Here is a 14,661-nt window from a genome sequence, read left to right on the forward strand (position 1 = left end):
TTGCCATTTTACATACACATCTAAAGTTACCTTCAAATGATAAAGTTAGACAAGGGAGAATACTGATATGTTTGCTCCCCTCCGCTCATCCCCAAAATCAACACAACTCAGTATTCCTTCCAAAGGCCACACTGTGACGCTTTCCACCTAGGCTCATGCACACAACCACGAAGATGTGTGAGGAAGACCTCCTGTGAAGGAACTGAACATAGGGTGGCTTTCTTTCCAATACGCTGTTTAAAAAGAGCAAAAAGCTCTGATGCCAGATGGCTCTCAGTTCCAATATTTTCAGTCTCCTTTACGGTGTAGATCTTACAAGACCATCTATTTTTTGAGTGCCGAGAGCTATTTTAGAAACATCCACTTATTAAAGGGCTTTGATGCCACCAGTCTCAGTAAATTACTAATTATCTTTCACAAATTTTGAAAAATCATTTTTAATATGTCTCCCATTAACCACAATTAAGAGTTTAACATCTACTGTTTTCCAAGGTTAGATATCATACATATATATTATATATAAGATATAAATAAGTTAATTTCTCTTTAGCTTACCAAGCAGGCTGAATGGAACTTTTTCTTGCATGTTCTACAGGCTTTTTTGGGAAGAGAATAGTTGAAACCATGAATGACTGAGAAACAAATCATACAATCTTCAACACCCTCAAAACGTTTGTCTACATTATTTTTCCATAATGCTAAGCCTTCCATAATACTGCCATTCTGTTAACAAGAAAAATAGATAAATAACGTCAATACACACTGAAGACCACCAGTATTATTTTTATTCAGTTTCACAAATTTTAAAGTTGTATTATAATTTGGAGACAAGAGAATCTGCTTGGCTATATTCACGATTCTAAGTTTTAAGAATACTCGTTTTTAAAATGACCTCCCAGGTTTTAGGAACCAGATGTAATTTTTCTACATTAAAGGCAGACTTGAAAGAAAGGCTCCTGCCCCAATTTTCAAGTTTTATAGTCTTAGCTTATTGTTTGATGAAACTTTTTAAATAATTAAATCATTTGGATCAGCTCTCCTAACTTTTAACTAAAAATGATGAAATTAACTATCTCACCTACTCAAATGCTGTTTTGTTCCAGCTCTACAATATTGGTGAATATACTTGTTTTAAAATAATTTTTCTTTACTGTAGAATGTCTGAGATACATGACAATGTGCAAACAAAACTAGAAACTTACAATTTGTTTAAAAGGCAAAGGTCTTTGAAAGTACTGGGATTTCTCTAACCACAGAAGGAAAGTTGAAATGTTAAAGTAAAGTAGCTCAGAAGACATTCATCTGTCCCATGTCTCACAAAATGATTCCCTCTCAAACTTTAATACCATGTATTGTTCTGTATCATCTACAATGTCAATGAAGTGAAGTCAATTCTTCTCAAACACCAGAAGAGAAAAAGCTGTAGAGCCTGAAAAATTAAAACAGCTTGGCAGGGGACCTCCCTGGTGGCACAGTGGTTAAGAATCCACCTGCCAATGCAGGGGACATGGGTTTGATCCCTGGTCTGGGAAGATCCCACATGCCGCAGAGCAGCTAAGCCCGTGTGCCACAACTACTGAGCCCATGTGCCACAAATACTGAGCCCATGTGCCACAAACTATGGAAGCCTGCATGCTCTAGGGCCCACGTGCTGCAACTACTGAAGCCCACGCACCTAGAGCCCATGCTCCGAAACAAGAGAAGCCACCACAATGAGAAGCCCGCGCACCACAACAAAGAATAGCGCCCGCTCACTGCAACTAGAGAAAGCTCGTGCGCAGCAAGGAAGACCCAAAGCAGCGGGAAAAAAACAAAAAAAAACAAAAAAAAACCCACCAGCTTGGCAGATTCAAATCATTTAGGCATGTATCTGTTTATCCAACAAAATACAATATCTATTTCTACTTAAGCAGAAGAGATATATTTTTGTTTTATTGCCCTTTCAAATAGTAAATCAGCAATCTTTCTCTAGTTTAGAAAGCCAAATGTGTACACAGACACTTACTTGATGGGTAAGGTAAGTGCTTAGCTGCAGCATCCAGTTTCGCCACTGCTGAACAGCTACTCCAACTCTTTTCCCACTTTCCACTGTTATTGAACCCAATGGATAATTTGAAGGCAGCTGTATTATAAGTTCAATAACTATATCTTCAATAGTATAAGTGGCCATGACTTCTCGAGTAGTAGCTCGAGCTTTAACCTGCAACACATGGAAGGTAATATTTTTTTTGCCAAATTTCTTTTCTTCCCTTTCATTCAAAAACCATCTTGACAGGTTGACTGCTAGCAGCCAGTCCTCATTCAAACAAAACACAGGTAAACAGTGTTCACTTATCTGACATGAGATGTTTAATAAATAGGTTCAAATACCTGAAATGTTTTATAGTGATGTTATGACATTCAAAGATGTTTCAAAAAGAAATGCACTACTCATTAAAAAGTATGTTTTAGTATATTAGGCTTGTCACATCATAGTTTTTGCATAGACCAATAACAGAATGGGTTATTATTAATTATTCTTTCTTTTCCAAAGCTAACGTATCAAATATCACTTCTATTTAGATGTTTTTCAAGTCTTTCTCTACCACAGAATTCTCCTGAGCTTTAGAGCCAACCAGCAACTGCCAGAATATTTATACCTGATCTTGATTTTCTTACTAGCATTGCAAACTCAACATAAAACACAAATTATCATCCTTTAAAGATTTATTCCTCTGGCTTTCCTATTTCCACGCTAAAAACCGTAGCATCTTCTTAAAATTCTCCTTCTACCACATTCCAGATATTAACTAGTTGCAAGTTTGGATAAATCACCACAAAATTTCTCACATCCCTCCCCCTTTAAGGACTATTCTCACTGATACTGTCTTCCCCGGGCCCTCCTCATAATATCTACACATTACAAGTCTCCCTAACTATTCACCTGAACCCAAGCTCCATGCCAACAGCCCATGTTATAAGACTTCAGTCACAGAAATTTCATAGATTATAACTCTGACAGTGTCACTGCCCCAAAAGAAAAATTTCAGAGAATTCCCTGGTGGTCCAGTGGTTAGGACTCCACACTTTCACTGTTGAGGGCACGGGTTCAATCCCTGGTTAGGGAACTAAGGTCCATAAGTCACGTGACACAGCCAAAGAAAAAAAAAAAAAAGAAAAGAAAAGAAAAATTTCAGTGGCTACATAGGCCCAAATATTTTAGACTGTTACTTGAGGCCTTTCCCAGTATGTCCCCAATTCATCATAGAAGCAGTTTGTTCTCTATTTACCTTCATGAATCCTATTCCATATGAATACTGGGCTATTCATCATTTCTTAGGCCATCACAGAAATTACATTCCCATCTTCAAGCTTTTTGCTTTTACCATACTGTTTTCTCTATATTAAATGCTTTTCCTCATAAGAAAATCCTGCCAATCTCAAAGTAAAATTCCTCCATAAAGTCTCACCTAATCCCCTCAGCCAGATGAACTTTTCCCACTCTGACCGCAGAGCATTATTCCTCTTAATGTGCCACTTTCCAGTTTCCAATGCAAAAAAACCATTATCAGTATCGCTCTTTTCCCTTTATTAGACTGTATGTTATTACAGGACAGGAATCTGACCCTTCTAAACTGTTCATTTTGCAGGTGACTGGCACACAGTGCCTGGCATCTGTAAGCATTCCAATATATATTTTGAATTAACTAATGAATGTCCAAAAACTATTTGGTGGGGGTAAATAAAATTATAACATCATTTTAACCTATGCATTAATTTGAGATCTGATATCCAATAATCCGAAAATAAAGTGGACAATTTCTGTAAATTCTGAACCAAGAGTTACAATTGTGATGATACTCACTACAACTGATAGACATAACCAATACTGAAACAACTTTTCTAGAAAAAATCCAAGACAATACTAACCGTCATGCCATTAAATAGCTGTGTACTTGTTTGCACAGAAGATATTTCTTGAAAAGAAAGAACACTGCTAACATACTTGCTTGTAAATCTATCTACAATATTGAAAACACGCTTCTCACTACTATTCCACCACAGCCTAACCATGGCGGGCAAGTCTTTTAATGTCATGTGATAGACTGAACAAGCCAAATGTGGAATATGGTATGGAAGAGTTGAGGTATCTGAGGAAAAAACAAATTCTTAGTTAGTAACATATATTTCTTACATAGAATAACAGACTAATATTAGTATTTTCTTAGAAAATCATTTTCAATTCCTTAACACTAGTGCTCATAAAACAAACATACCAAAGAAACCAGAACTCGAGTATTAGCTTTTTCTCACACATTCAAAATGAACAATTAGAATTGTAAAAATAATGAAAATCCTGAATGACACTGAAAAATCTGCTTAGAAATAGCACTCTTTATTTCACATGAAAGATCACAAATACAGTGAAACACACACACTTCAAAGAGGAGGAAGAATTATAAAGATTCTTTTTCTTATAAATTATGAAAAAGAGTCTGGTCTCCTTTACTTTTCCCAGAGCTCACTGCTGTGTTATGCAAAAGTTCTAGAATCCCACCTCAGTACTCACAAGACAAAGTCCCATCCTCAGATCTCCAAGGCATTTAAAAAATTCCTATTCTCAGGAAATCACTTAGAACACTGCGGCCCAGCTAGATGCACGCATGTCTATCCCTTCAGCTAAAATGTGAGCTCCCGGAGTGAAAAATAAATTTTACTTATCTTTGTTTCCCCAACTGAAGACTATTTATTTACAGGCCTACAAAACATATTGCGTAACCAATACTTGTTTACTTAGTAAAAGATAATAGTCTCAACAAAGTAAACTTCAAAAATTAATTAAATTCTTAACAACCTTATGCACAAAATCTAATTATATGTCCTATTTAGAGAAATATGGAAAATCTGGCACTTCAACACTCTCATAGCCAGGACACACATCTGGGATTATTCTCCATGCCCTCAGGGTAACCTGATCTGAACCTAGTCTCTAAGAAAGAACACAAACACACATCATACTGACCTCTAATACCCAACTGGAGTTCTTCTGTAAAGAATGTTTTAGGGTCCTTATTGGAGAGCTCAACAGCTGTCTCTGCAAAGGTCGGATTTTCTGGCATAAGCCTGAACAGGTGATAGAGCAATTTATTCAAGCTTTTTGTTTTTCGAAGGTACATTGAATACAGAGCTCGAAGCTGGTGGAGAGTAAACAATTTTTGTTAGGAAACCCAATTAAACCAAGACAATCAGTAGATATGAACAAACTAAAGTGTAACAGACTGTACAAGAACACAATACAAAAATGAATTCATTTGAACACTGAGAATGACATGGAAGAGTCCTATAAAATATATGCCACAGTCTTACTTTCCAGTTGTGTCATTTGAAGGCACTGCTCCCGCTTCTCATAAACTAGCAGAAGTTTTCACTATCCCCTCATTATCAGACATATGCCTCTAACATCTTTCTCAAACTGTCTCCCTGTTGATAAGTTCACATCCACTTGGAGTCTCTGAGCTGAGAAAAATCTATTCACCATTCCCCAGAGACGATTTGCTCACTCTCCTCCCAAATCTTCCACACGTTCCTTCCGCAACATAATCCCTAATCTTTCAAAATTCTGCTTAAAACGAATCCCATTTTTATGGCTGACCTCATGCTATATCAAACATTTCAGCATCCCTTTATGACAGCACAAACTAGTATTTCAAAATGTCTTGGGGTCTTCTCATTAGTTGTTTTATAAATCAGGACATTTCACAAAAAATATGGATTCTTTTTCTGGTTTCTTTTTAAAAAAACAGGAAAATTTGGCACCGTTGGGTGTACTATAGGTATCTATGTGAGACATGTGCTTTAGACTTGTTCCTCAATAATGTAGTTTTCATTCATTAACATTTACCTTGTAGCTCTTTGGTATTTGTACCCGTTTTAAAATTATTTCTTACACTATGTTTCTTCATAGTACAAATATACCATTTTCTGAACACTATGAATGGTCAAATACAAAGATCAAGCCATAGTATTTGGAACTGATTCTTAAAAAAATGATCAAAGAACCTTTACAATGAAGAAATCTGGAGGACACTACCTTTACCAAGTAACCAAACTTAACATCACCAATAAAAGGACAGATGACATTCTGTGCTCCTGAGGTGAGGCACTGAGAATACATCACCACTGTGCAGTAAATACTCTTGATGATAAGCAACCAGAATCTAATGTTGAGGAAACTGCCAGACAAATCCAAACTGGAAGACAGTCTACAAAATAACTGATCCGGTGAATGACACCAAAGAAAAGTAGAGGAATTATAAGCTAAAGAAATATGACAGACAAATGCAAACATGATCCTTGATTGAAACCTCAATATAGAAGGAAATAAAACTATAAAGGACACCTGACAACTGGGAAAATTTAAATACAAATTAGATAATATTACTGCATTGAAATCAAATTTGAGTGTAATATTTATATTACATTTATGTTGAAACATGTCTTGTTCTTAGGAGACATATGTTTAAATACTTTTGGTAAAGCATCATGATGTCTGCTGTCCACCTTCTCTGTAAATCCGAATATTTTTCAAAATAAAAAGTTGGAAGCAAAGTAGAATTTCTTAAAAAACTTAATACATATAGCATTGGACTTTTAAAAACACATGTCTATTACCCAGCAATCACACTCTTAGGTATACAACGCAAGAGAAATGAGAAATATATGTACACCAAAAAAATTTATGCACAAATGCTCACAGCAGCTTTATTCACAATAGGCAAAAAGTGGAAACAACCTAAATGCCCACTGGATGACTGGATAAACAAAATGTGGTATAGTCATACAACGCAATATTATTTAGGCATAAAAAGTAATGCCATACCGATACATGCTATACTACGAATGAATCTTGAAAACATTATGCCATATGAAGTAAGCCAGATACAAAAGGCCACATATGTGAAAGGTCCACAGTAGGCAAATCCATAGAGACAGAAAATAGATTAGTGGTTGCCAGTGGCTGGGGAGTTTGAAAGGAAATGGGAAGTGACTGCAGATAGGTAAGGGATTTTTTTGGGGGGTGGAAGGATGTTGAAACTATTCTAAATTTAGATAGTGGTGATAGGTGCACAATTCTGTGAATACACGAGAAACACCAAGCTGTACACTTTAAATAAATTTGATGATATGTGAAATATATTTCAACAAAACTATAAAAAACATACATACAGGTGCGTGCACGTGCGCGTGCGTGCACACGCGCGTGCGTGCACACACACACACCTTTGCTTCTAATGCAATCTGATTCACTAGTTTTAAGAGGAACGTTAAAAACAACTCAGATTAAGGACCAAAGTTTTTTAAAATTTTTCGGTTTGTTTTAAGGATTCCTCTAATTAGTGTTATTTACTGGGTTATGCTGGTTTATCTGTTGACAGCTCAGTTCAATTTCTAGGCTCAGTAAATGCTGCTGTAATGCTTTGTGCCCCCTCCCCCTCCCCCACTCTGGCCTAATGGGAAAGATGAGGCGTGGCCAGATTCCTAATTTCTGAATATACGATAACGAGAACGAAATTCTTACACATAAAAACTTCAATTTGCTGTAGTTTTTTAGAGACCAATAATATTTTAAGAAACAAATTTAAAAGCTTAACAAGGAGCTCTTGAAATACATCATACAGCGAATTAAAATTAGCTCAAATCACAAACATAAGTGGTAGGACTGAAAAGAAATAAAATAATTTGAACATCTAGATCAGTGCTGCCTCTGTGATTTGATTTTCCCCTTAAAAAATGCAAAAGTGCTCATGTTTCTATATTTATACCAAGGTATGGGTTATTAGCAACATAAATTATAACTTAAGGATTCTAAAAAATTACATTGGAAATGCATGCCAAGATGTTTAGTCACACTTTAAATATGTAATAATTAAGTCTTTTTGTATTAACCTGTCAAAGAAGCCACCTACTTTATTAAACTGATTCAATCAATGTGTTAATCTTTTTAAAAGTGGGAATCTGTCAAAAGAATTTTTAAAAATGGAGTAGATTTCTCCAACTTCCTTCTTAAACATGAGACAACAGAGACACCTAGTGCCTGCTAAAATAATTTGGTCAAAATAATTACAATAGGATATTTTCTATATTTAGCGATAATAGTCTGAATTATATAAGGTAGTATTTCACAGATCTTTCTCTGAACACTGATTTTCAAGTAAGGCAAATTTCCAATGATGTAGTAATTGACATCTCCACAAGAGTCAGAAGTTGACCAAAGGAAAAAGAATAGCAAGATCCGATTCTTTTGAAACTCTTTACTGTGGTAGCACAAAATTAAATTATAGAAATCTGGTTTCCTGCAATAAAAGGACTTGGTGGCTACATTCAGTTAGAAAAAAAAAAATTAATCTAAGCACATTCCAGAGATTAATTACTTTTGCAAAAAAACTGTGTGTGTGTGTGTGTGTGTGTGTGTGTGTGTGTGTAAAAACCTGTAGGAGGATGAGGAAGCAGAGAGAGAAATAAATTTAGCAGAATGTCTGAAATTAGCCAGATAAGATTAGATTAAAATGTGAGGCATTTCCCCTTTTTTTCCAAAAGGAGGGGAAGAAAAGGGTTTAGGACAGTAACAGAGAAATACATATAGGACAAAACTGTCAAAAGTTGTCTCATTTTATTTACCTGAGATGCAGCAGCTTTGAAGAAAGTAAGTATTAATTTCCAAGTGAGGAGGTATCCCAGAACATAGCAGAAGTCTTCACTCAGTGGCTTAATAGTAACTATCTGTCCAACAGGAATACATCCCAAAACATTTTCTAGTAAGTCTTCTTGAGTGCTAAGAAGAGACATCAGTGCTGCTGGTGGTGACCTAAGAATCAATGATTAAGCACCACAATTTTCTTCATAACTTGTCCCTTAACAAATTGACAGCATGTATAAATTTCAAGCATTTAAAAAAAAATCTTTATTTTCCAAAAAACATTTTAAAAGTCCCCCTTTATAGATTCAGTTTTGACCCCTAATTCACATAGAGGCAGTTACAGAATTTGAAAGACATAAAGTATTATATAAATATATACCTACATTTCCATATTTATAAGTATAAAAAATAAAAATATAATTTTTATATTTATAAATATATAAAATATGCTATAAAATATGAACTCTAGAAGTTAGCACTTAAAGGAAAGACCCTTTTAGAAAACATATATTTCAACCTTCTGTTTTATAGATGAAAAAAAAAATCAGATACCCAGAGAAGCTAAATTATTAGTCTGAAGTCCCTTGGCTAGTCAGGGGAATGATTAGGGCTAACAAATTCTATCAGGTCCTTTATCATCCTATAAAGGGTAAAAAGATCATAAGACTCTATGTTTCTTCAATGAAGTAAATTTTAACATTCACATTAATTCATGACAATGTGAAGTAATTTTCTTCTTTACGGAAGTACTGCACTCATTAACACTTACAGATGAGCTTATAAGATTCTCAAAAAGTGAAATACTTGCGTGCATCTCCTGTCAAACTCTCTTCTCTCTGACATTCTAGCTTGGTTCTCTCCTTTCACCTCTGTGATCTTTCTTCCCTTGTGGCTTCCTACTACCAGTCCATAAACAAGTCTTCTTTAAGCTTCTACCCTTAAGTTTTTACCTTCAATACCACCATCTCATGTACCAACCCTTTTCCATTCCATACCAACCGTCACTAGATTTTACAAACAACAGCTCTCCACTTTCTACACTAACCTCCATGCACTGCTACGACTTCTGGCATGGCGTCCCCCTCTGCTTGCTTCTTCGTACAGTTTAGGCTTTATACTGTTGCCAGAATCAGCTGGTAGTATCCCATCTTCTACCAAACAATGCCCCGACTCCTAGAAAATGTCATTTTGAAGGCCCTTCATTACCCTTCCAGCTTCATCTTCCACTCTACCCTCCTTGCCTACTCCGCACATATTCATTTATACTTTTATTCAACAAATGAGCACTATTTATGACTGTTTTAGGCCAAAAAACCTGGGTCTGTGAATACAGTCAGGAACAAGAGACAAAAATGTCTGCCTTCACAGAGCTTATATTCCAGTGGAAGAAGATCTAGACAATTAAAAAATACATTAAATGGCAACTACTCAATATTCCCCAAGCATTTCCTGAACACTCATGCCTCAATGCCTTTGCACATGGTGTTCACACAACTTTTCCCTGCCCTACTAAAGTGCTCCCTAATCTGAAATGTCCAGCATAAATGTCTCTTCCTCACGAGAATGTCTTCTCTTCCTGGCACAGCAGTTGTGTCCCTCTAACATCATCCTTTTTCTTAGCACTTGTCATACACTGTCTTCTATTATAGGGTAATATCATCTAAATTAGATTATAAACTCTTTAAGAAAAATACTGTTTACCTAACACTGTATTCTCCCCTCAATGTTTAATTAATACTTTGCACAAAGGGGTGCACAATAGATTTTTGAATTGATATACTCTTTCCACAGCTCCCATGTGGCCAAAGACAATTTTACTAAACAGTAGCAAACTGAAAATGATTTAGGAACAATTAAGAAGAGAGAGTAACTATCTCTTTGGGTGAACTCTAAATTTCATTTGTATCTCACAGATAAACTTACAAGATCTGAAGGAACATATACTCTAAATTTAGAGCTTTTGTATTGCCTCAGTCTTCTAAAGTCATTATGATGGATTATGAGAATTTAATAAAGCAAACTACAGATGGTCCCCAACTTACGATGGTTTGACTTACAATTTTTCAACTTTGCAATAGTGTGAAAGCAATAAGCAATCAATAGAAACCATACTAAGAATTTTGGTCATTTCCCAGGCTGGCGATATGCAGTACACTACTCTCTTATGATGCTGGGCAGTGGTGGCGAACTGCAGCTCCCAGTCAGCCACGCGATCACACGGGTTAACAACCAATACACTCACAACCATTCTTACCCGCTTTTCACTTTCTGTATTCAATAAATTACATGAGATATTTAACACTTTATAAGATGGCTCTGTGTTAGATGATTTTTTTTTTTTTTTGGCTGCCTTGGGTCTTCGTTGCTGCCTGCGGGCTTTCTCTAGTTGCAGTGAGCGGGGGACACTCTTCGATGCGGTGCGCAGGCTTCTCACTGCAGTGGCTTCTCTCGTGGAGCACGGGCTCTAGGCGCGCGGGCTTCAGCAGTTGTGGCGCACGGGCTTAGTTGCTCCGCGGCATGTGGGATCTTCCAGGACGAGGGCTTGAACCCGTGTCCCCTGCATTGGCAGGTGGGTTCTTAACCACTGCGCCACCAGGGAAGTCCCCGTGTTAGATGATTGTGCCCAACTGTGGGCTCATGTAAAGTGTTCTGAGGCTGAGTAGGTGAGGTTAAGCTGATGTTCGGTAGGTTAGGGGTGTCAAATGAATTTTTTAAGATTAATTAATCAATTAATTTATTTTCGGCTGTGTTGGGTCTTCGTTGCTGCGCGTGGGCTTCCTCTAGTTGCGGCAAGTGGGGGCTACTCTTTGCTGCAGTGCGTGGGCTTCTCATTGCGGTGGCTTCTCTTGTTGGGAAGCACGGGCTCCAGGCACACGGGCTCAGTAGTTGTGACTCACGGGCTCTAGAGCGCAGGCTCAGTAATTGTGGTGCACGGGCTTAGTTGCTCCACGGCATGTGGGATCTTCCCGGACCAGGGCTGGAACCCGTGTCCCCTGCATTGGCAGGCAGATCCTTAACCACTGCACCACCAGAGAAGCCCTCAAATGCATTTTTGACTCAACACAATTTTCAACTTACAATGACTTTATTGGGATATAACCCCGTAAGTCAAAGAAGCTTTGTATTAAAAAAAACTTACAAGGCTGGTTCTTCTTCTTCATCTCCATATGACTTTAGATTATCCTGATCATATTGTGGGAATTCAGGCATCAATCTGGAAGTTAGAATATTTAAATTATATTAAACGGTTCATTGTTAAATCATGCTTAAAAGCAAAAAGACCAATACTTATTCTGTAATGAGTATTTTTACTGAGTTTTTTCTGAAATAACCCATTATGGCCAGGACTATCTAAATGTAAACTGTGCATGGAGAACAGTGACCTAAAAGATCAAAAACTTGGCATCCCTGTTATTGAAATGCATAGTCAAGCTTACTCTGTTGTTGTTTTAACTGTGACTTTTTTTAATGACTAAAAGTTAAAGCTAAATATATATTCCATTTTTTTAGAACACCACGACACTGATTCAATTGAAAGAATTCTTACTTGTATAGCATGTGATAAACAGCAATTTGCACAGGCCGAGCTCTGTAAAGGAGTAATGGGGCTAATGTATTTAACAAAGTCTGGAGATACTCTGGCAAGTTTGTTTTTTGGCCAGCAACCAATCTTGCAGGGAGTTTTTGACTCAATAGCTGATCCTTTGGGATATAAGTTAATGTTTCACACATGGGCTTCAGCATTGCATTCTGAAATGATGTTTCAGATGTATCTTTGCTTTCTCCTGATGACAGAAAGGAAAGAAATATTCATACCCCAAAACAAAGTGAGTAATACAGCTTGACCCATTCACAGACAACCAAATGTTACTTAAGAAAATGAAATAAAAACTTGACAAACATTAAAGCAGTCCTAACTAGAAACATGAACTGAATATATATTTCAGATAATCTCAACTATTTAATGACTTCTATTATCTCATCCTTAAAAAAAAAAAAGACATGTGAGTTAAAAAAATCTATTCTTGTTATCTGAATTAGTATTATTTTAATTTTCAATGGTCTTCGGATGTCTTGCCATTTTTCAATTCTTGTCTGTAAAGCAGAAGCATATACGATGCTTCTGAGATGCCAAGCTTTCTCTCTGGCTCTTTTACTATTTTGTACTGTGTGACTTAAATATCCAGAGTTGTTTTTTTTTTTTTTTTAACTTTTCAACAAGTCATTTTCAATGAATCTCACTATTATTCCCTTTTTCACTTGCCTGTAACAGTCACCAAAAGAGGTAAAAGCAAACTGTGGATGCCTGGAGAAAAAAATTCTTTCCATTCACTGATTAGATTTACAGGAAGACTGCCAGTGGTATCCAGAGTTGTGGAATCAAAAAAAGCACTGAGTTCACAGGTCAAATCACAGCTGACACAGGCAAACAGTTGTACAAGTGGAACAGAATACAATGTCTGATTCTCATTTGTTGTCTGAAGAAACAAAAATTAAATAAGTAAGCAGACTTCTAGAATACTACAAATCAAGGCAATAAAGAAAAGTCCCTTTCATTTCTCTAAATTTGAAAAGAAGCAGGTGAAATGCATAGTCTCAGAAGACATTTATATATTTTACATCAAAATAACTTCGTTTCAAAACTAAATATTAGGAATTATCAGTAGAATCAATCCATTTATTCTAAAATGTTTTTTATTTCTAAAACTATGAAAGAAAATATTATCAATTACCATTTACCAAGTTGAGTACATTAAAAGCACATTTATAATCTTCTCAGGATCCCTATAGGAGCCCTAGTAATTGGGTATTGTTAAACTATTCTAAAATAAGGAAACTGAGGCTCAACTAGGTAAACTTTAATACTCTAAGCCACACAGCTGACAGCAGGCAAAGCAGAGATTCAGACAAATTCAATTCTGACTGACTTGCTATGTGACAGCCCATAAGTATTACACATCTGGTTGCTTTGGGTCATAAAAAGAACACTAATTCCCTCTGAATTTGCTTAATCTTTAATGCATTACTCTGGCAATACTGAAACAGTACATTTTAAGAATAATTTAATTAGAACCAAAAGACCTAAAAACTTGTCATGAAAAGATAAAACCTTAATGGGCTGTACTGCAAATATTATACCAGGATGAGCTAACGGAGAGAACATTTTAAAAGCAATTAGCAGATTTGTTACTGAATGATTTTGACAGACATTAAACCTCAATCATTTTACTGATCTGTCAAGTAGTAGCTGGTGTGGAACATATCTATAAAGTGTTTAAACATTTGCAAAGGAGCTAACTACAATCATTACTTGAAGAAGATTAGCGAATAGTTCTGGTACACAGATATGCACGAAGACCCAGTAGCTGTGATGACCCAGCAGGTTAATTTACCTCCAACCAAGCCAACATGGAGCACATGATGAAGTCCCATTCACTCTCTGCCAAAGGAGATGAGCAGTATTTCAGAAATAGGGAAAGGAACCGGATTATTTCTATATTTACACCGAGTATCTCTGGACTTACTTCTGACAGATTACTGTGATAAAGACAAAAACAAAACAAAACACTGAAGAATTATATAGACATTCAGTTGGAAACATTTAAATCTCATATATTTACAATAGACTGACTGAAATGTCTACCATCTTATTGCTCTACAAAACTGTGACTATAAGATACATAATCTCAGTCCACATCATAAATAGAGGGAAAAAAACTGTATAAAGTATTACCTACCAACTGAAAAGAAAAATATCTTCATGATCTTTCTTCCAGGTTATCAGAATTTTTAATATACCATGTAATAGCTCTCCATCATCTATGCTTTTGGTTTGCAGACAAGAATTGAAAATGGCGAGATGTCCAAAACCTCCTAAAGCAAAATAAAAAATTAAAAATGTTTTAAATTGTATTGCTACTATAAAAAAGAAAGTCTACTTTGAGATAGGTTAAAAACTTTCTTCAGAAGTGTCCAGGTTAAGA

General features: G+C 36.1%; 1 protein-coding gene across 5 annotated transcripts in view; it reads right to left on the minus strand.

Annotated features, from left to right (window-relative positions):
- LTN1 (listerin E3 ubiquitin protein ligase 1) overlaps positions 1–14,661 on the minus strand; it is a 71,577-nt gene that overhangs the window by 17,732 nt on the left and 39,184 nt on the right. For 3 of the 5 annotated variants that reach the window (XM_033418146.2, XM_033418145.2, XM_004264490.4), the window contains 10 exons: positions 14,416–14,551; positions 14,071–14,215; positions 12,942–13,155; positions 12,225–12,462; positions 11,817–11,891; positions 8,659–8,845; positions 5,003–5,174; positions 3,910–4,130; positions 2,006–2,200; positions 556–723 (listed from right to left, as the gene is read on the minus strand). In XM_033418146.2, coding sequence (XP_033274037.2) covers positions 556–723; positions 2,006–2,200; positions 3,910–4,130; positions 5,003–5,174; positions 8,659–8,845; positions 11,817–11,891; positions 12,225–12,462; positions 12,942–13,155; positions 14,071–14,215; positions 14,416–14,551 — 1,751 coding nt within the window. Of the gene's footprint in view, positions 1–555; positions 724–2,005; positions 2,201–3,909; positions 4,131–5,002; positions 5,175–8,658; positions 8,846–9,722; positions 9,851–11,816; positions 11,892–12,224; positions 12,463–12,941; positions 13,156–14,070; positions 14,216–14,415; positions 14,552–14,661 lie in introns of those variants that run through there. The other 2 variants (XR_004480461.2, XR_007477345.1) reach the window with 2 other exon arrangements.

The sequence above is a fragment of the Orcinus orca genome, chromosome 5, assembly GCF_937001465.1.
Source record: "Orcinus orca chromosome 5, mOrcOrc1.1, whole genome shotgun sequence".
Lineage (NCBI taxonomy): Eukaryota > Metazoa > Chordata > Mammalia > Artiodactyla > Delphinidae > Orcinus > Orcinus orca.